This window comes from Branchiostoma lanceolatum, chromosome 9 (assembly GCF_035083965.1).
Source record: "Branchiostoma lanceolatum isolate klBraLanc5 chromosome 9, klBraLanc5.hap2, whole genome shotgun sequence".
Lineage (NCBI taxonomy): Eukaryota > Metazoa > Chordata > Leptocardii > Amphioxiformes > Branchiostomatidae > Branchiostoma > Branchiostoma lanceolatum.
Window position 1 is genome coordinate 10,065,656 of NC_089730.1, and position 21,295 is coordinate 10,086,950.

The 21,295-nt window shown below is 41.0% G+C and overlaps 3 protein-coding genes across 4 annotated transcripts; 2 read left to right on the forward strand and 1 right to left on the reverse strand.

The window, feature by feature from the left end:
- Window positions 1-559: 559 nt before the first annotated feature.
- On the forward strand, window positions 560-4,318 carry LOC136441327 (ninjurin-2-like). Its single transcript, XM_066437559.1, has 5 exons — window positions 560-755; window positions 2,202-2,495; window positions 2,650-2,829; window positions 3,129-3,260; window positions 3,711-4,318. The coding sequence occupies exons 2-5, from the start codon at window positions 2,214-2,216 to the stop codon at window positions 3,852-3,854; spliced, it is 738 nt and encodes a 245-aa protein (XP_066293656.1). The 5' UTR covers window positions 560-755; window positions 2,202-2,213; the 3' UTR covers window positions 3,855-4,318.
- Window positions 4,319-4,662: 344 nt separating this feature from the next.
- LOC136441328 (ninjurin-1-like) lies at window positions 4,663-8,102 on the forward strand. 2 transcript variants are annotated; one of them, XM_066437561.1, is made up of 5 exons: window positions 4,663-4,807; window positions 6,183-6,347; window positions 6,607-6,720; window positions 6,963-7,082; window positions 7,478-8,102. In XM_066437561.1, the coding sequence occupies exons 1-5, from the start codon at window positions 4,754-4,756 to the stop codon at window positions 7,649-7,651; spliced, it is 627 nt and encodes a 208-aa protein (XP_066293658.1). In that variant the 5' UTR covers window positions 4,663-4,753; the 3' UTR covers window positions 7,652-8,102. The 2 variants fall into 2 exon arrangements, with proteins under 2 accessions (XP_066293658.1, XP_066293659.1); XM_066437562.1 differs by having other exon boundaries at window positions 4,665-4,807; window positions 6,604-6,720.
- Window positions 8,103-9,163: 1,061 nt separating this feature from the next.
- On the reverse strand, window positions 9,164-21,235 carry LOC136441326 (nonsense-mediated mRNA decay factor SMG7-like). The gene is made up of 21 exons (XM_066437558.1): window positions 21,154-21,235; window positions 20,436-20,467; window positions 19,876-19,993; window positions 19,313-19,373; window positions 18,956-19,106; window positions 18,447-18,608; window positions 17,987-18,137; window positions 17,504-17,592; window positions 17,161-17,210; window positions 16,819-16,987; window positions 16,258-16,411; window positions 15,656-15,723; window positions 15,446-15,506; window positions 15,094-15,210; window positions 14,570-14,840; window positions 13,416-14,294; window positions 13,130-13,179; window positions 12,616-12,767; window positions 11,998-12,231; window positions 11,492-11,628; window positions 9,164-11,287 (listed from the first exon to the last, which is right to left on the reverse strand). Exons 1-21 carry the CDS (start codon window positions 21,174-21,176, stop codon window positions 11,192-11,194), a joined length of 3,225 nt encoding a protein of 1,074 aa, XP_066293655.1. The 5' UTR covers window positions 21,177-21,235; the 3' UTR covers window positions 9,164-11,191.
- Between the last annotated feature and the right edge of the window lie 60 nt (window positions 21,236-21,295).

Consider the following 21,295-nt stretch of genomic DNA (forward strand, 5'->3'; position numbering starts at 1 on the left):
ACAGAAACCGTGATGAATTCTATTCTAACTACAAGACAACAACTCCTGTACAATTTTGATAACACGTTGCAACTGATATACCATGTTGGTCAAGGGTTAAAAGGTTCTAGTTATTGTTGACAGTTAACTTTGCCACTGATTATTGATTAATACAAGCTATTCGCCAGCCAGGCTGATCGCCTGGAGCCCCACGTATGTACAGTACGTTCTGGGACGGACCTACTATACTCCTTGAACACAATCTCAGCCGATAGCTGAACAATAACACTCAACGCTGGGATAAAGTCCGTAGGACAGCATTACCGTGTCGCTAAGTGATTTACTTGCCCTATTCAAAACATAGAGGTAAGACTGAATGGAAAAACGTTGCATTTATCTGAACGTTCTGAAAAGACATATCAGCGTCGCTAGGACAGGTCTGCGCTGCAACCGGATTTCAGAGAATGACTATGCATATGTAAAATAGATGTTGTGTGAAACCCTTACAAAGAAATAGATCGATCCTGACTGTCCATTACAATTAGCAGTTCGACCAATGAGAGTGTGGCTGCATGTCCGTCAGAAAATTTGAATTTTTATGTTCTCATTTTGCATTTCTACGTTTCGACGGAGGAGTAAGCAAGGCTATGGGACCGGTCTAAATACAAGCCTTAGGCTCAGCGACCTAAAGTATTTAGATAGCAGTACAAAACATATGTGGTAAACCATAGTCTATAGCTTTATGTTCGAACTTCGAAGTCAATGGCCATGACGTGGTAAGTGTGCAAAACACTTGTGTTACTGTGTCAATCGTTAAACATCCTGTTCTCGGCATTGAGCAGCATTCAGTAACCAAAACAATTAAAACGCGTACAGTTCAGAAAAGAATGTCGACCGACCTTGGGAGCTAGTGTAAATAGAGACAACAAGTTAGAGGGTGGGCTTTGGCTGAGTTTGGAGATTCCTAATGTGGCCTCCTTTTTGAACGCATATTCAAGGAATGAAACATCAATGTATGTGCAAGGTATGTTGACACATGCTCAGTTGGGTTAAGGCGGCCCAGGAAGTATTATTCCATACATATCAATACATATCCTGTAACTTTCGATAGCCTTGTCGCACCACGATGAAACTTCACACAGTTTTAAAACTACTTAAAACGCATTGAATAAATTATACTTTAGTTTTTCTACAGCTAGATTTTGGGTTAGAAATACACATTTTGGTTAAAAATAGCTGTGTATTTCATGGGTTTACGCGCGCAGGCGGTAACACCAACTTTCATTATGATATTTTACAAGAAGAGCGCTAACCTCATACAAATCATTTTTGTCCGAGGCTATTTTGTTTAAAATGACGATTAAATTATTTTTTGGGGTCAAAAACATCAGAAACCACTATTTTTGGGTCATATTTTGTTAAAAATTCGCCCCAGTTTAAAAAAATCAAAATCTATGCAAAATAGCCCCGGACAATTTTGATAAGAAAGCTATAATGAAGACTATTTGATTACTTCAAAGATCAAGTCTGTTGTTTTGAGCCGCGCGTAATGCCGTAAAACTCATAACCCGATCTCACACACGCAGCTCGTTGTCTCCTGCGAAATCCAACACCTGTGACGTAACGACCGTTCCCTTCGAACACCATATCGAACATATAGAACCCCCTGTTCTATTTGAAACACCTCCGTCAAAACAGCGCTAGTAGGACTCGGCACGGCACATGTTCGTGGAGGAGACCTTCCAAACCATTTGATTGAAAAATTTAAAATGTAATACAATCCAAATCATGGCCTATAAAACAATTTTGTACATATAACGTTACGTACACCTGAGATATATATGATTGGGCAGTGGAATAGACCTTGCGCCCCCCGAATTGCTCTGTAGTGGAACATTTCGAACCGTGTTCGAGTTCGGCCGAGCCGCTGGCCAGGCACGCGGCCGAACTCGAACACGAATTTTAGAGCCTGGGCTGCCTTAACCCAACAGAGTGGCTTTCGAGAGGCCAAGACACAATGGAGACTGCCAATATTTCATACATCTGCTTGGGGACTATGCTGGTAGTCATGGTTGCAGGAATATTGTTACCATGGACACATTTCCGCATTGGTAAAAGAAAACTATCGTACAATCAAAGATACAAAGGCTTAATTGACGCCATCGAATGTTCCCAACGCAGCGTTTAAGTTCACTAATAACTTACACTGTTCTAACCTACAGGATAGGGTTCAGATGATGGCTATGGATACAACACAGTCTGAATCGACAGAAGCAAAGGCGTTTGAAACATGGTGTTGTGACGCCAACCTGTCCGACAGTACCATCTCCGTACTCAAGAAAGAAGAGTTAGACGACCTGGATATTCTGAAATTACTGCCTGCTTCCGAAATCAGCGACCTGGGCATCCCAAAGGGCCAGGCACTACTGCTGAGGACAGCTCTGAAACGCATCGCTCTGAAAGATAATTATGAAACTTCATTAGCGACATATACTGGATATGGGTCTGAGCAGGAGGTAAGTGCGCAACGACACCTTTTGTCGGCTAACGAAATTGTTGCACTGATCATGAATGTTACGATGTTTGATACAACGTCATATTGGGTTGATTTTGTGCAGTATGCCTAGCGCCTCGCTATGGATATTAATTTCAATATAAAACCGTTTTCAGCTCGCAGGCGGTAATGAACTTCGCAGACGAAACATACAGGATGACACTGGCGGCAGTTTACCACCAGTCACCGCGGCCAAACGCAAACATCAGCTACGAGACCTCAACTCTTTCACGCAACGTAAAACTGTGACGCAAGGTCTGATGGATATGGCCATGATGTCAGCCAACTGTTCACAGGTATCAGCTTGCCCAGATCTGTTTACAGCTTCTTTCTTTCTTTATTTTCTTTTCTTTTCTTTTCTTTTATCTTTTATCTTTTATCTTTTATCTTTCATTCATTCATTTATTCATTCTGCCTTTCTCTTTTCATTCATCGGACTTTATTTTATGGTGCGACTCATCCAAGTTTCATGAGAGAAAATTTTAAATTTAAACTCCTGATCTTCAACCACAATAGAATATCCTAATTCTACCATGAGACAGGGTTGTATAATTTCAGCAAAAGTTGCTAAGAAATTTCCGTTTGTCCCACATAGGTTGCCGTGGTCTTGAGAGGCGCAATGGATGCCGGGACGTTCGGCGGTTATCAGATGTTCCTGCTGACACTGCTGTCCCTGTCCATGGTGCTTCAGCTGGCCGTCGCCATCTTGTTATTCCTCAAGTCACAGGTGCGCACAGATCTTTATAATTTCTATAATTATCACTAAATGTCTCTATAGAAAACGGTATGATAGCAAGGAAAACAACAAAATGATGAGCAAATTATTAGTTCCTGATTCAATAAACATACAAATAGCTTGTATCCAAATATTTACGAATTGTAGTCTTCAGTTTATATCTTGAGCTTTCTGCATCAAAAGCGGTGTCATAACATAACGCAAAAAAAAAACGTTTGATTGTACAACGTTGATTATCTGAGCATAAAGAAGCATAATAAAACATCGTATCAGGTTTGCATAGAATTGTACTACTAGTCAGCTAGTGTATAGTCAGATGTGCACTAAACTGGGAATTGGCACTGCGAACACCACATTATATCATCTAGATGATTTCAGAATGTATCTAAAAATACACCATATGTATTTTATAACCTTTGACCTTCATTTCTGCTGACACAGGTGAACGTGGAGGAGGCTGATGACGATGATGATGACGATGAGCCTAACAGTAATTTGGCCCACAAGTACAACAACTGGGCAATGTCACTCACCCTGGTCATCATGGCGGACAACGTGCTCATATCCAGCCTGGGAATAAAGTGACACAACTAGTCCGTGTAAAGTCCACGACATCAACATGTCATAGTAGTGCATGTAAACATCTGAATTTACGATTTGTACGATTTGCGATGATTGCGGTGTTGTGCAGTAAAACGTTTGAAACATCCCAGTATCAATTTTTTTTATTTCAAAAATAATCTTTATCGTTACTCCAAAAACAGTTACTCACGCAACTGGATAACATTTGAAACGTCTGACTGTTCCAAATGTTTGACGTATCTTATTACCTGGATGTCTAACCTTGATCAACGATGTTGTTTGTTGTGTATTGCCAGAATTTTTGTACAGGTCGTAGAAAATAAGCAAGTTGAAGTGACGGTAAAGAAAGTGATACTTGGTTATAGAACTACGTACAGACGGTTCATGGATTGTCTGTGACAAAAGATGCCTAAGCCGTGGAAGGTGCTGTGCTTAGATACAGAGCTGTAATAAAGCCATGTAACGTTACTACTAGCCATGACTAATTGATTCATGATTGGATAGATCTAGATGCATGGATACTCGCATCTGGTTACAATCTTTCCATCCATGATTTCAGTAAGTTCCAGTCATAATCATGGACTCAAATGTTCGTTAACAAAGTCATGACCTTTACATCAAAGACACTGGTTGTATCTTTCTGACTTTCTGCACTTTGAATTTCGCTCCTTCATTTATTCATTCATTCGTTCGTTCGTTCGTTCGTTCGTTCGTTCGTTCGTTCGTTCAACCCCCATATCCGGATCTTCACTCCAACAATGTCACAAAAGCACACCCTGACATTGTTCTGATGTCAATGACTCCACCTCCGCCAAGTTACCCAGAATCCTGCGGGCTCTCAGCCATCTTGCCGCCCCACTGGACAGCTCTGCTTTGTTGGACTGAGAGAGACGAGACAAAACATGGCGAAAAATTGGTCAACACTCAAGGGCTGGGTCCATGAGAACTTCGTCGACGTAAGCCAGCCAGTTTTCCCGTGTTTCATGCAAGCATGTATCAAAGAGTCTAGAGCGCCGATTGGAGAGGGCGTAATAGGGGATAGTATCGTCATGAAAAATCAGACACTTTACCTCATTACTTACGCAACTATCACTTAGTAAATTGTGATGATCTTAAAAAATGTTTGCATCTGCACTTAATTGAAGGGAAGGCTTCTATGTCTTAATTTCAAGGTTTTGTATGATTTTGAATAAGGGTTGCGTCTATGTGTATTCAACAAAAGATATCTGATGCGAGAATCAAACTATTACAGAACAAAATGTCTACTTGTCTTCATGATTTAAGATCAGAACATTTCGTGGCAATGGCTAATTAAGCACCGAAAGCATACATAAACACGTCAACATATCATGACGCGGCAACCCCTTTAAACACCCTCATCTAAATCAGGACTGATCTCGGGTGGCTGCAGCAATAAATAGGCCTATGAGAGACAGTTATGTTGGGCTGTCAGTTTCGTGCGAAATGCGGCACCAATACCCGTAACATAATATCCATGCAGCGGCCAAATGATATGCCGTCTTCTACGTGGCATTTGGCTGTTCTATGCTGTAAAACTAATAAAGTAATTACCCTTGACAATTTGGAAAGTTTGTTGGAATGTAATCACCTTAATCAGCAGTTGCTTACAAAGTTGACTCAGAACTTAGAGATTCGCGTCGTGCGTACACCATAAATGAGAATGTACTGTGTTGCATACAGTTGCCATTTGATACCACCTATTTTAGGAAGTGACCATGGGAGACCATGGGAGTGACCTATATCTAACGTCAAGTGCTACGTATACGCCAGATCATTTAGATCGTAAATGTTCCGTGGGGGAAACGACATGGATATATAAACTGATCAATCATTTGGAAAGTGCTGAAACCTATCAACCACATAACATAAGTAAATACCAGCATCCTACTATACTAACGTCAGGAAAAGAACATATTTCTTTTGACAATGTGTACTTGATCCATAGAAACCAAGAAACCACCGTGAAGAAACTTTTTATCTATGCCATATTCCCGTGAGCTCACTGATGATAACTTTCTGACAGAAATAGAGCGTTTTTAATTAAGCTTACGTTAAGTTGTTCTTCCAGTTACATACATCCTATATGTCCTACATATACCTACTGAAGAGTACCTTGTTCAAACACGTTCATAATGATCGATCAGTTGGTCAAGTGACTCTGGTGAAAAGACACATAACAAATAGATAACTGCGACTAAGAACGTGGTTGGACAGAACAGTTGTGTAATGAATTCATCGCTAGATGCATTGATTAATTGATTGGCTGATTGATTGGTTGGTTGGTTGATTAATTGATTGTTTGTTTATTAGCCGGAGATGTCCGATGAGGGGACGGTGCGCAGAAGGAAATTGGCTAGAGAAGAATCTATAGCTAGGCCGGTGGTGAGAAAGGTGGATCGGCCTCGGGAGAAGGATGACGAGAAGGAAGATGACTCGGACAAAGATGAAGGAAACGGTCCCAAAACACCTGGCGAGGTGAGCGTTTGTCCTTGTCACAGCTAACAAACAGTAGTTTTGTTTTCCTGGACAGGTAAACAAATTAATGTATAATCACATACATCGTAAAATCGGCCGACAGAAAAAGCATGAACATTATCGATGAGCTGCAAACGTTCGAAAATGGTTCACTTATCCCTTGCACATGTGCAATGGTGAGTAAAGTATCATCTGTGCTATATTCTGTCATTATACATTTCTATTGTGAAATTGATATTTATCAATACTTCTGTAGCAGCTAGCGATGATGCCGGTACACCACCAGCTCAGAGACATGAACAAGTTCACGGCGAGGAAAACCATGGCGCAGGGTTTCCTGGACATGGCGCTGCTCTCAGCGAACGCATCGCAGGTAAGGTACTTAAGACATACTATTCTTTGAAAGTTGCTTTTCAAAGTGTTGTTGTTCATCACTGGTCGAATACATTGTTGGTGGTGGTTTTGATCACGAATAAACCGTTCATCAGGCCACTGCAGTCATATGTACTAGTTGTCAGTGATGAAAGGCAGTGGATGCTACTTGAAGGACGAAAGGTAGTTGATGCTACTTGAATCTACCTAGTCACCATGTAACTGTTTGATGTTTGGTTGCAGATGAAGTACGTGCTTCAGGTGGGTCCTGTGTCCTTCATGTACTACCTACTCCTGTTCTTCCTGACCGTCTCTGTGCTGCTGCAGCTGATGGTGGCCATGTTGCTGCTGCTCAAGACACAGGTCAGTCTACATACTTCACACCGGTCAAGAGTCTTCTATATTGTGACAATTGCTCTGACAATATACAGTAAGTTGATATCAAGACTGTTGTCAGCAGCTCAGTATCTATCTCATGTACACCATACCCCCTGTGCGTTGATTTCATAACTACCGAAAATGCAACATCAAAGAAATGAACATTAGGACATTTCCTACCGATAGATAATACAAGATCTACTGATTTACAAAATACCAAAACACCACAGGGTCAAAACACAAAGACAGGAATGATTGAAATGCCGAAGAATGTCTTTTTTTCATGACATCCAGTAATCGAAGATCAGAGATAATTTACTTTGGCCTTTGAACACAGGGAAACTTAGTTGACCTTAGTCATTACTTTTTGATTGTCACAGTTTTCCGAGGCCGAAGAGATGGACGACGAGGAAAATCTCCGCAACAGCAAGAAGATGCACCTGCTGAACAACTGGATCACTGCCCTGGTCATCGTCACCATGGTGGTTAACGTGTTCATCACGGCGTTCGGGATATCTCCGGACGGGCCTGCTGCTGCTGCAGCGGCTTCTTAAGGTCCAGCTGCAGGTTCTTCAACCAGCCAACATGGGCTACTCTTCAAACTAATAACTCGACCAGTGTTAGTGACGATACAATTGAGAGCATTCAAACATCTACAAAGCTAATGATGATAAAGGTGATAAAGGCAATAGCTTGTCTGATTTTGGGTGAATCTTAGCTTCATTTCCTGCAAGACATCAGCTTAAATCAACGACTGAAAAAGCCTACAATGTACAAGGCTATCATACCCTATTCAAATACAGCTATCTTCAGCGAAAAGTATTCAGAATGTTGTGATGTAGACATGCAGTGATTTGCAAATATCAGGTTGCGATACAACAAATCAAAGGAATCAAAGATAATGACGATAAAGGTGATAAAGACAATAGCTTGTCTGATTTGGGGTGAATTTTAGCTTTTTTGTCATAATACACAACGAAATGAATGGAAATAGGCGCACGCAACGTCACTGTATCATCTTGATGTAAGGAGTGGGCAAAGCCTCGTGCAATTCTACAGATGGAGTGTTTATGAATGTAATAACATTCTTAACGATTAAGGGGTATTTTCGGTTGTCGATACTGCAAGGAGTCGCGACTGTACATATTTTAGCATTGAAAAAGCATGAATAATGATTCTAATCTTCGCTTGATAAAATCATAATATTGACGTTTGCGTCACGCCTCAGTTGTACATGTTCAGAACGCTTCTGTACATCTTAACTTATCCTTCGATTTAAGATAAAGTATTGATGTTGAAAAATACAGTTAAAGCAAAATCTATGAAACCATCTATATCAAAGTAAATATCGAATTGAATGTTTATATAATTCTGCTCTATAGATAACGAATATGATTTATGATGTAGAATTATGACTTACGATGTATATTCACCACTATTGCTGCTGAGTAGAAGTGCATATAGCTGCTGTTCTGTAATATTTAGCGAGAACTCAGAGCGAGAACTATAGACCCAGTATGGTACTTGTATTTTACGGTGTGAATACATCTACTGCTCTTTACCAAAGGTGGTTACGTCTTCTTTACTGCTAATGACAGACAGTGCGTGTGTTTTCACAATAAATTAGCAAATATATGATCTTACAGAAATAATTTCAGACCAGTGCCCTTCAGTTTTACTTTAGACTGGCCAAAGTGCGTGGTATACTCAATTATTATTGAGTATTTCTCTTGTCCGCTAAAATTAAAATGTACTGATTTTAAGATGAGCCTACACAATTAACATACAAAGCGCGATATAACAATCAGTTCAGTGTGTCATTTGCCTCACGACAGAGCAGATGGTCTAGAAAATGGTAACAATCATGAAAGGAAAGATCAAAGATATTGTTTTTATGTGTAATAGTACCTAGCCGAAGCTAGTAACTCGTTTACTAAGCAAAATAATGATATTACGACTACCTCAGTACGAGTCTCAATGTTCCATGAATAAGTTTGATGGTACACTTACCCAATGAAGATGAGTTAAAAATATATATCTAAATAAAACATTAAAAAGTACGCTGATTTGACTTTCCATAACACATAATATTTATTTCCGTTTCATGGCTTGTCGCCTACTGCTGCAACCTCGCATCCTACGGGGAGAATGAGGACCATTCTTGGTGATCTAGACATTAAGGACACATTCAGGGCCATACATGCATCTGGTGCATGGTCATGTAGGTAGAACAACACGTTTCTCAAAGACATGACTAATTGAGCAGTTTTTCCTGTTTCACATATGCCCATCATGGTAGAATACTGCAAGCAAATTACTGTCCACACAAATAGATTCTATGGGTGACATCATTCAGAACGTCCTTCTCTGGTGGGAGAAAGCTCACTTTGCAATGGCTGTTTTACCACCCACATGTATGAGCTCTTTTTCTTCTGTTTCATTAAAATGAGGACACACATGTGCTGTCTTCTTAGTTTTTGCAGTACGTTTTCCAAGGGCTAACATATGCTAATGAGTATGACTCGCAACTTCCTGCTTACATCAGATCACTTATACAGGCTGAAATCAATGCAGATGTCATCCACAAAATCAACGCTGTATGGCTTGATTTTCTAACCTGTCATTTTGCGTAGATAAGATACATTTGAACAGGTGGGAAGATGATTTGAACAGGTGGTATACTTGATTGCTTGTACCACAGGACAAGCAAGGCAAAGTTTTTATTTCTATTCCTTTTGATCGATGGACAAAAAGTCTAAGCAACCACCTAACAGGGCATCATACATAGAAGGGACTGCTGCTGTATGTCTCAATATGAGAGTAGAAAATGGAATGAGGCTCTTACCTCTCTTATATAAAACAATAACTGAGTCTTACCTTCTTCAACCTGCCACTGTAAAATTGCTACTGTATGGTCATAACTCAATTCATTCAAACCGTCAGCCTTACGCTAAATTTGAATGAAATCCCAATAGTGAAAGGAGTACACCGACTAACACCATATCATGAGATCAGCACTTTCAGGAGGTAAATATGTTTGATATTGCATACTATTGACAGTGTCCACCCTAATACACACAACACTGCTCCTACCAAAGCAAACTACCATAGTGTGAAGCAGCATGATAATGTAATATCACAATATTCATCTATCTTTCACTAATGAAAAATGGACATGAACTATAGCTTTGCGTATGCTAATCATGAGGTTAAATCCTTGCCAACTGCCCTACAGTACATCAGCATTCGTTCCAACTCTTGGTTCTGAACTTGTTACAGTATGCCACTGAAGCAGACACCACGACATTTGTACGTAGTTACGTCAACCCTGTGCGATGATAACAAATGGCCCAGAAAAATTGAATGAAGAGCTACCTCCACAGTGTTCAATTTCAGAAAGTACCTTATTGAAACACAGCGCATCGTATCTTATCAGTAGTGCAATTTGTAGAGTACACATTCAAGCAAAAGAGAAGGAATCAGTTCAAACACCAGAACTGAATGGTGTTGATGATCAAATACTATATGCTAAAACTTATCATCTTTAAGTGCCTTGACAATTTGTGATGCTTCTTTCTTTCTGGCTCAGGACTGCATGTACCTTGAGCCAGCACTGCCCTCAGCAAAGCTTCATGTTTGCATGAGGATGTTAAGACATCTCGCCTCTCCTCAAACTGATAACTTTGATAGACACTTTGAGAACATACTTTTATAATCTCAGCACTTTGTAGACTTTAACTTATTCTTCAGGCCATTGGGCAGCTATTTCTTAGCCCGTTCAAGCAGCCACCACACCGGTAGTCATACCCCTTCAGTGCTACTATGCTAGAACTGGCATCAGGTGCTTGTTTACTCTAGACATGGCTGAATCTTGAAGAGATGGAGCATCTACTAGGTCAAATGCCCCATGTGAAAGCTTTCCCCCGGGACCTGGACTGGTCCCTACTACAGGGCGATGCTCCCGGCCTACTACCAACACACACACACGCTGGCAAACGCTCGCTGTTCTCATCCAAGTTGGACACATCGTCACCGGTGGTCCATCTGAGTGTGGTTGGGACGTACGTAGTTGAAGTTGTGGCTGAGACGTGGCTTCAGGGCGGGGTGTTGTCTCGCTGTTGTTTCTGCTGCTGCAGGAGCTGCTCCAGGGCTGACTGTCCTGAGCTAGCAGGGGTACTGGACCAGATAGACTGATGCCAAGTAAAGAGAATCAAGAATTAGGTGGACTGGCTCTAATTGCAGACACCTATTAATGATAGTAGCCATAATTTTTACAGGGAAAAGGCAATCTTTTTCACATGATACATAAAGTTTGCAATTGCCAATGTATTCCTACAAGCAAACAAACAAAATGTAGAATACTGCAGAGGTAGATAGTAACTGTAGATCTGAACCTGAAGATCGCTGGAGAAGTAGCCAGTGTTTCCCGTGTCTGTGGTAGATGTGGAGGGAGGTGGCCAGGAGCTACCTGAACTGCTGAACCCCAGCCCTATGTTGGTCCCCAGCTGACTCAAGTGACTGCTCTCTGTTCCTGAAACATTGAGCCCCGGATAAACAAATTCAGACACTGAAAACATCTACTCAACCTAGAGGACACAATTCTCCTTCAGTGGTTGAAGAATATTTTAATGTGAGACAGGTTTGCATTTGAGATAGGTAACTTTTGAAGTAGAATAAAGGAAGAAAGGAGTTTTGCACAATTGGAATGATCAGGCTTTTTCCTAAGGTGGGGAAGAATCAAGAAGTCGTATGATTGAATTAGAATACCCCATTTTACTTTAAAATTCCCTAAAACTCCACACCGGAAGGAAGGAAAATCCACATCCACATCCCCCCACCCCATTGCTCCACCCCATTGCAATGCCCCCATGCGATTTTTATAGAAAAACCTGATTCCTACCTGGGAATGCTGACCCGTGGTACTCCCCTCTGCCCTGGCCGCTGAAGCTGCTCCTATCCTGCGGATGAGCGGAATCTGGTTCGTACCTGTCGGGGAACCCCTCCGCCTCCTGCGTCAGGTACTGGCTGCCCAGGTTCCCCTCCAGGTGTAACGTGTCCCTGAAGGCCTGCGAGAAACTCGTCTCACTCGCTGAGGAGAAGGAGTCAGACAACAGCCGGCTAGAGGAGTACAGGCCTGGAAAAGATGTATAGTCATTTTAACATCAGTATTTTATGATGTTCGTTTTGGATTCTCAGCAAAGGTCCAGCATTTCTAATATATATCACTGTGATGCATCCCAATGGATAACACAGCTCTCATTGTTGTACATTTGTAGTTCTTGCTACTATAGTGCTAGTCTTTCCAAAACCAACTTACCACAAAACACAGTAGTCATGTTGCACACAATGCCTTACAAAATAGTACCTATTTCATATGTACCAAAATCGGACCAGGCAAACTATTTCACATATAAGAAGAGGAGAAAATATTCCTATTTTTTCTGCCATAAGAAAAGGATTAGATACACTATTCTTAGCAAATGGATGTAAAGAGATAAAATGTTGTTTGGAATATGACCTCTGTCTGTGAGGGACTGTCCAGTACTGCTGGTGATGGGGGTTGACCAGGAGGACTGGAAGAGGGAGTATGACCCACTGCCTGTAGACTGGGGTGGGAGGAGGCCAGGGCTGTAGTCTGTGAACACAGCCTGCTCTGGGGAAGCCTCAGGTCTGAAAATGAAAAACAAAAAAATATAACTTTTTTCACCAAAGTTGCTACTTTGGACTTTTAGGGCAGTATTGAATACAGTACTTTAGTACCTATATCTCAATACACGTCCTATGACCACCCTCATGGCATAGCACACCAGCATTGCAGGCATGCAGCACAGCAGTGGTAGGATATATCACACTGAACAAGCAACTGCATTATTTTGTAGCAATCATTTGATGAAGTTCTATAATCAATCCATCCTTGTATTAATCTCTGGCATGGGAGTCAACCTGCAAAGATCTACCGGTAGCGTGGATGATCTTATGCGTCTTTAAGAACGTACAAGCCAATAGTGTTGTGTAGATCTGTGTATTCTTACCGGGAATAGTCATCAAAGGATGGTGCACTAGAAGGAACTGATGACTTTCCCTGTATAACATAAGGAAGACATAAGAGTAGTATGAATGTTCCCATGGAAAATTTTACTTCATATCTTTTAATCTATCACAATGCATTCATTACTGAATGATGAACCGTTTTTATGACTGAATGGATTTAAACACTTAACAATAAATAATAGATAGTACGTTTACATGTTATGCTGAGACACAATATGTAAAGTTTATCAATGGTTCTATAATACTTTTTTAAACAGTAATATCTACCTTTGAGAGTGCTGGGAATGCCATTGCAATCCTGGAAGAAGGAAAGGTGTCTACTGGCGACCGTCTCAGCTCTCTACCCTGCTGCTGCAACTTCAGATTGGCCCCAGGTGCGGTATTGAAAGCTGGCATCCCCACCCCAGGGAAGCCTTCATCTGCTCGGTCTGCCAGGTACTTACCATCCTCTTTGTACAGCGGACTGTGGTGCGCCTGTCCACCTGAAGCAGGCACCGGGGAACCCACTGCTCTGGACAGCCCTTCTGCTGGAATGCCCCTGGTTCTGCCGGGTTCGGGCCAGGATGTTGACACAGCTGGGGAGTAAGTTTCCAGCCCTTCTGACAGCAGGCCTTGTAAGCCAGAAGTAGTGCCCGCTGGGCCGGAGAAGGGAGAGACGTACTGATGGCCACTCCCCTTAGGGACCTGTCCTTGGTTTAACTTGCTGTTGCCTGAAAAACCAGGCATAGGCAAGCTGTCTGCATTGGGTCCCCTCAGATCAGAATGTTCCATTCCTGAAGTGTTGATTGGTAGGTTGAACTGGTGAGGGGCTTCGGGAAGCTGTCCTGGCACACCAGGAAAGGTGCCTGATGATTTGATCAACTGCTGCTGAAGCCCTATGAAGGGTGGCAATGCCAACATTTCCAGTGAAATGTTCCCTGTAGGCAGCATGGGGTACTGACTGCTGTCCTGCGTGGACCGTGGAGGAACAGTTGCTACAGGAGGGCTGGGCAGACTATGCTGTTGCTGCTGTAGCTGCTGCTGTAGTCTCTGCTGTTGCTGTAAGAGTTGTAGCTGTTGCTGGTGAAGGTGTTCCTGATGCTGTACTTGGAATGGATGATGCAGAGGTACAGACTGTGGGGCAATCACTGGCTGGTGTTGGGGAACCTTTGGAAATAATGACAGTTATTACATGTACATCTGCATGGAGTTACAGGGAAAACAATACAAGCAAATACATGTGTATATTTTTCAATGTCACTATTGCAAATCATCAGAATGTGGAGATTAGCAGTATTCATGTGACTACTCATGAAAAATCAAACTGCACCATAGAACAGATTTTTGAAACATCAGCTTACTTCAACAAAACGTGACTGAAAGTGTCATGTAAATGGCCATGGTAAATCAAACAAACATCCCGATATTAACTGTTTCCCTACCTGCTGCTGTCCCTCTCCCTGGTTGACCTCAGGTGACCTGTTGTCCCTGGTGATGATAGCCTGGATCCCCACAGACTTCAGCCCTTCCTCAGACAGGATCTCCTCCAGGGAGGAAGGGCCCCCCTCCCCCTCTCCTGGCCAGGATGGAGTAAACTCTTCCCCTTCTCCTTCTTCTGACTTGCCTCTTGTCTTGTCTTCTCTGGTCTCCTCTTTTAGGGGACTTGTGAACTTGACTTTTTGTACACCTTGCTTGCCTTGCTTCTTCAGCAAACTAGAAATGAGACAAGATGCAATGTTGAGTCAACAAACCTGTAAAATATATAATTAGAAACCTGGAACCTTTTAGTTAACAACAGAAATGACAACAGTATTTACCCTGAATTTTAGGCCCCAAAAACACAAGAAACTCAAATTCTGTTACAGGCTGCAGTCAAAGTTTTACAAGTACCACTGCCTGAATATCAACTATTTTTTTCAAGATGCAGACAAAAATTGACCAACGTGGGTGCAAAGTATTGACTGACCTTGGCTTGTTGTCAGCTATCCAGGTTCCAATGTCACACAGCCGCTGACACCTGTACTGCACCTGCACCTCACCTGGCTCCAGGATGGAACTCTGGCCTTTGTTAAAGTCCAAAGGCCTGGGGAATAATACAAACAGCGCTCAACAGTAGACTACCTTTTCAAAGTAAGAAGTATGTTTTGTGGTTATTCAAACCCATTGTCCAACAAATATTTTGCAATAGGAGTTAAGATTTAAGCAAATCTTGCCTTGAATAGCAGATCAAATATTTTTTGGTGTAGAATACTTACAATGCTTGCAAAAGGATACAAAGCATTCTTTTCTATCTTAATGAAAAGGAACACTTCTTTTACCTGTGTGCTTTAACCAATGGTAGGAATCCTTGCAGTTCAAAGTCCTCAGGTAAGGGCCGATCTAAGGAATAGAAACAGAAAGTGGCCAATCAATTCAAATTCAAAATATCCTACAGCCAAATAGCCTCAATAGTTATTGGTAGACAAATTATGAATACAAAGTACAAACATATATGTATATCTATCTATTGAGACAGGTCATATACTCACTAGCTGGATTGTTGATCCTTTCTTTCAACTGGATACAGTTCAGAACTCTTGCCAGCTTTGGCCATATGCTATCAGGTTGAAGAAAATGAGAGAAGTATCTTATTTGCTTCAATACTTAAACATCTCAACTAAATATTCCTTTGAAATTTGATCATCACTTATTACAAGAACTACTGTATTTACTGTGGTTTCTCCACACTAAGTTTCAATTTTGCTCAGAATTTGTTCTCAAGTTAAACTATGTAATGAATGGAAGGCTGAGCTAGCACCATGGACAGAGACAGACCCATTTTTTCTTCTTTTCCAGTCATCTAATGTCTTCATACCTGTCTCTATTGAGTGCTGGAATCAAAGTCAATGACATTATCTAAGGGTAAAAATGAAATGCTGTTTTCCACAAAACTAGCACCAAGGACATGAACAGTAACATCTGCTTGTAGCAGTTGCAATGGTCAAATTTCCTTAAAATGCTTCAACATTATTACAATGACATTTAAGAAAAATATCTCATCCAATTTCTACCAATAAAGAGTATCAGGTATCAAATAAACACATCAACCCCAAGATATAAAGTGATTCAACCCTGCCCATCAGAAACGTACAAGGGTTTATCCATTATCGTTTCTTCTTCGAAGAGGTTGGGTCTGTGAGTGAGCCAGTCCAGGGTGACTTTCACTGCAGCCAGACATGGAGAGTCCTGAGCAGACTGTTCAGACTTGGTGGGGGTGTAGTGCAGCATCAGGCTCAGTAAGGACACTGGGGAATAAGGAGAGAGTGAAAAAAATTGAAGGAGACAATGTCTACATCAACAGGAAAATTGAAAATCCCATTACAAGCTAATATATGATGACTAGATCTACTTTACACACAGTGAAAAATTAACTAAAAGTGTGACTTCATCTGTGCATGTACATGTATAAGCATTGTGTAAGGTACTAAACATGACTTTCCCATTTTCTTTTTAACAATGACAACTAGAGTTCAACAATCCCATACCTTTGCTGACAACCATTTTGTCCGTATCCAAAGGATGTCCTACTTTGCATGATTTCTTGCATACGATTATAGCCTCAACCTGAACAGTCTGCAACTTTCTCTTCACAATCTGTTCCTTACAACTTATGTTACTTTATCACCATTGACCCAATGATAACCCTGCGTACTTGACATGCCGAGGGCCAGGTTCCAGCCCATCATCTCGTCATCGCTGTACGCGGCCGTGTCGATGTCCTTGTCTGTGGTGCAGTCCCGTACGTGGTGCAGGGAGAACAGGTTGATAGCCACCATGTACACGAGCTCTCGTAATGTGAACGCCTCTTGATACAAGTGGGTCTACGAGATCAAAGACATAAAACTACTGATATATGACTTTGACTTTTGTTCCATATGTGTCAAGACCAATTGATTAAGTACAGCATGAAATTTTGAAAGGGTCAGAAAAGATGCCATTCTTACAACAAACACACCACATTAAATGGGACAACATCCAGATCGAATCTACTTACCCTGAACTGACTGATCAGCAAGTCTTTGATTTTAGCAGCAAAGGGCAAATCTGAGATCAAAAAAGACGTACAGTATATGATAACCATGTGAACACATCAAACACATTTTCACATGTCAAAACATTTCACTCTTTAAAAACAACTTGAATATCAGCATGTACATTGTGTAACGCACACAGTGCCTTAAACTGAGCTGAAACAGGTAACCTGAGTTGAAACTAAGAGATAAGTCCTATCACCCATGTGTGCTTTTAAGCTTAGAAGGTTTTAAGATATCGCTGGCATCTACAGCTTCAATCATTAAGGAAAAAAAATGCATGTTTCGACAAAAGTGTTGTCCAACCTTTGCTCAGGTAGATGTGTGCATGAAACCTCAGGAAGTAGAGGACAACCTCATGGGAGGACAACTTGTGGGTCTTCAACTCATTTTCTCTACAGGTACACAAACAAGAAAATGTCAACATCGAGAATAAGTGTTTTAGAAAGCTAAGAGTATGCATGGCAATAGAGAAAAGCATCACTAGACTGTAGATATAATTTATCTTGCAAAGCAGAATAGTAAGCCCATAAATTACCTTAAAACAGTTCATACTGCCAATGAAGTTCAGATATGTCTACATCACTGATTTCAGGTCATACATAAAAGTCGCCGGTATAAAGATCTACAGGTTTCAAGTATAGGATGCACACATGTTCATTCATGGACTATTGGTATTATCTCTGAGCATACAGGTGTGACTGGTTTATTTCAACACAATACAATATATAGTATACGATAGCCTTGCAGGTAACCACTGTATAGCTGTAGTAGAACAAGTAAACAGACCCATCAGCCAGTTTGGAGAAGGTTTTGTTGAGGTTTGTGGCTGCAGCAGGAAACGGGTGCTTGACTGCGATACTGCGGCAGTAGTAGAACACCATCGGCAGCTGCTCGGCGCGGGACGCAGCCAGGATAGCCATCTGGTTGTAGGGCTGACCTGAAGGACAAAGGTCAAAATTCACTTGGAGCACTCTGTGTTTTCTGTACTAACCAAGCCAGAACAATTCTAAGTAAATGTATTTGACCTAAGAAAGAAGACGAATCTAAGGCTTAATAATATATCTCTTTTATACTTATGAAAGGCCACTTTAGGGATAGGCTCGAATCAAAGAGTGTGAGGACTTACTAACCCAATAGGAGAAGTAAGGGTTACAAAGGCTGCTTAATACATTACAGAAAGCTGCGTGTGATAGTAACCTAACTAGCATGACTGCTTATCAGGAGACATAAGTTTTGTGTGACTGACCATTATAAGGTACCAGTTGAGCGGCATGTCTGTAGAAGGACTCTGCCTGAGTTAGCTGGTTCCTGTAGCGTGCGATGTCCCCCAGATGGACCAGACAGTGCTGACAGATGTACAGACAGGAGCTGGGCTGGGGAGGGAGGATCTTGTGCCAGGGACTCGGCTCTAGAAATGTAAAGAAATCAGCAATGTTTATAAGAACAACTATTAAAATCAGATGAAGGATCACAAGTACAATCAAATCTAGAAACCAGCAGACTTCAAGTGGTGCAACAGTCTGATGAATAATTTTCTAAACTTGAAAGACAACTCTACACATCAAGAAATTTACAATGATATTTTTTTCTGAGAGCTTCAAAATGTCAAGATCACATCATACATGGATCATAAATGGTCTGTATGATTATGAAAAATATGCTTATTTTTGGGTGTGGACTAGATACAGATACAAGTTTTCCTATTTTACTACATACTAACATTTAACAGTTACAACATAGCTTGTCTAAACATACCTCCCATGATGCCATAGTTGGAAGACTTTGGCCTGAAGGGTAAGTCAAGGTCAAAAGCGGAGCAGAGCTCCTGCAGCAGCTGGAGATAGAACCCACTGGCTCCCTCCAGGAACACTGCTAGACTGGCCTGGATGTCTCTTCTGCCGGGGTTCTTAAATAAAATTCTATTATTACTTTTCATGAAAGAATATCACTACTTCTATAGTATAGAACATAAAATTGCAGTTTGTATACAAAGTATCACACAAAAATTTCTTAGCAAGTGACATGTTTACCATTGGAATCCTTTTGCTAGGACAAAGATAATCTTTTTTTTACTGTCCTTTCAACTTTTTGAATAGAATAGGAGTCACTTACAGTTTTATCCTTGGTCTGCATCTGCATGGCAGTTATCTGGTTCTTGAAAGCATGGTTCCACCTGATGAAAATGAAGTTGGTCCATTTTTAATTCCATCCCAAATTTTCAGGAAAAAGATATGAATACTTAACATTTCAATGGCTGTCATGTCAAAATGACTAAAGTCTCTATTCAATTCAGTGAAATATCATGTCATTTCTTCTACAATATTTACAATGTTTGTTATTGTTACATGTGCATCAGGCATTTATGACATTTCACAAGTGCTTTTGCAATTACTAAAACCCACACAAATTGTCAAAGAGCATAGGCTCAATCTACAAGTACTACTACAAGGACAAATCCCCAAACATCTTTGGGCTGGGGGAGAGAAGAGGAGGAAGAAAGGAAGAGGGGAAGGCCACTGACTGGTGAAGAACAATCAGGGATCTGGAGGAGATAGGAACTGGCTGGAACGAAGCAAAAGCTGTAGCGGTGGACAAAAAGTGTCGAAAAAGTGTCCTAAGTCTAAGAGTTGTTGGAGTAGGAAAGACATACAGTATGTGCAAATGTTATTACTCACAAGTCCTGTTCCACCTTCTTGTCCAAAGCATACTCCAGGTCAGTGACCAGGGCCTGCTGGTACAGGTCCTGTAGGGTCTGCCTGGACGTCCAGGCCTCCGCTGGACCCATCCGCCCATCTGAGGTGAGGTACAACTTAGACGATAAGAGCCAAGCTTACTTATATTCATATAATGATGGGTCAAAGGTACAAAAGTCTAGGGGATCTGGGGGCAAGGTAGATCTTAACTTCCTTGAACTTTCTATACCTCTGGAGTGATTTTACCTGCATTGTGACTTTGAGTAATGAATTTTCAAATGGATATTAGTCTTACTTTTAATAAGTTTTATGGCACTGTTGACAACCTGATGCAAGCGTCATGAAGTTTCCACTTTTGTCGATGAGGACGGACAGAACACTGAATACTAGTACATGTAGTTAAATTTCTGTCTGTCACAGCAGCAAAATTCCTTCCAAGGATTTTAAAGTGAATGCTGGAGACAGCCATGGCGACTGATTACTGGCTGAAAGTTATAATAATATATACAACTACAGACATGACTTGAATTCTTCAGTCTTACCTGCCACATCAGCTTTCAGCACCTCAGCTTTTCTGCAAGGACAAGGACAATTGCGTGTGAACACAGCTCTATCCACAGGAGTGGCTGTCAACACATACATTTTTGTACATATAACGTCAACATGCTCACAGTTCAGGTTTAATTGTTTGACTACTGATCATGGGTGGTGACTCATCTGGCATCTTGATTTGATAAATATCACAATCACACCATGTCCAATCTAATAATAGTGATCTAAGAAGCTCATGAGAAACCCTGCCAATGCTCTGACTCTTCTATCATTTCCTTTTATGAACATGTCAATCATGCATCTCTACAAAAACGTCAAGTTTTTGACTGTGACACACCTACAAATTATTCATCAAAGATTACATAACAACAAAACTATCTGTATCATATCCACACGACAAGACTAGTATATTATACATGAACGAATGTTTGTCTTTCCAGGCTCATGAAACACGCTATACTTATGACAGGGTTTCGTTCCTCTTCAGAACCTCTTTTGACATTTACTTTTTAGCAAATACGATAATATAGAAGTACGTTACGGCACATTATAATTAGCAACGTTAAACGTTAAAACAGTGATGTCTTATATTGAAAGCAAAATTTCATACAACGAAGCTTTGATATTCATAACATGCATATCATTTTGATGCCATGAAACTTCAGCATCGTCTCCTGCACAAGTTTGAGTGAATTTGTTTTTCCACACCTGAGAATTTCTGCAACATTCATCTCACCCTGATTCACCTCGCGAGGTCGCCGCCATTTTGACTTGGACAATACCAGTAGCGTGAAGTTGTAGGGGTGTTTGATTATCTTGACGAAAATAAAGCAATTTTTTGCCAGGACAT

Bases quoted from the DNA above. Each gene is read 5' to 3' on its own strand.
- LOC136441327 (XM_066437559.1), top strand. From the start codon at position 2,214: ATGATGGCTATGGATACAACACAGTCTGAATCGACAGAAGCAAAGGCG. The intron at 2,496-2,649 runs GTAAGTGCGCAA...AACCGTTTTCAG, and splicing joins GATATGGGTCTGAGCAGGAG to CTCGCAGGCGGTAATGAACT. The intron at 2,830-3,128 runs GTATCAGCTTGC...TGTCCCACATAG, and splicing joins TGTCAGCCAACTGTTCACAG to GTTGCCGTGGTCTTGAGAGG.
- LOC136441328 (XM_066437562.1), top strand. From the start codon at position 4,754: ATGGCGAAAAATTGGTCAACACTCAAGGGCTGGGTCCATGAGAACTTC. The intron at 4,808-6,182 runs GTAAGCCAGCCA...TTTGTTTATTAG, and splicing joins TCCATGAGAACTTCGTCGAC to CCGGAGATGTCCGATGAGGG. The intron at 7,083-7,477 runs GTCAGTCTACAT...TGATTGTCACAG, and splicing joins TGCTGCTGCTCAAGACACAG to TTTTCCGAGGCCGAAGAGAT.
- LOC136441326 (XM_066437558.1), bottom strand. From the start codon at position 21,176: ATGAATGTTGCAGAAATTCTCAG. The intron at 13,180-13,415 runs GTAGATATTACT...TATGTTATACAG, and splicing joins CATTCCCAGCACTCTCAAAG to GGAAAGTCATCAGTTCCTTC. The intron at 12,768-13,129 runs GTAAGAATACAC...TTTCATTTTCAG, and splicing joins TCCTTTGATGACTATTCCCG to ACCTGAGGCTTCCCCAGAGC.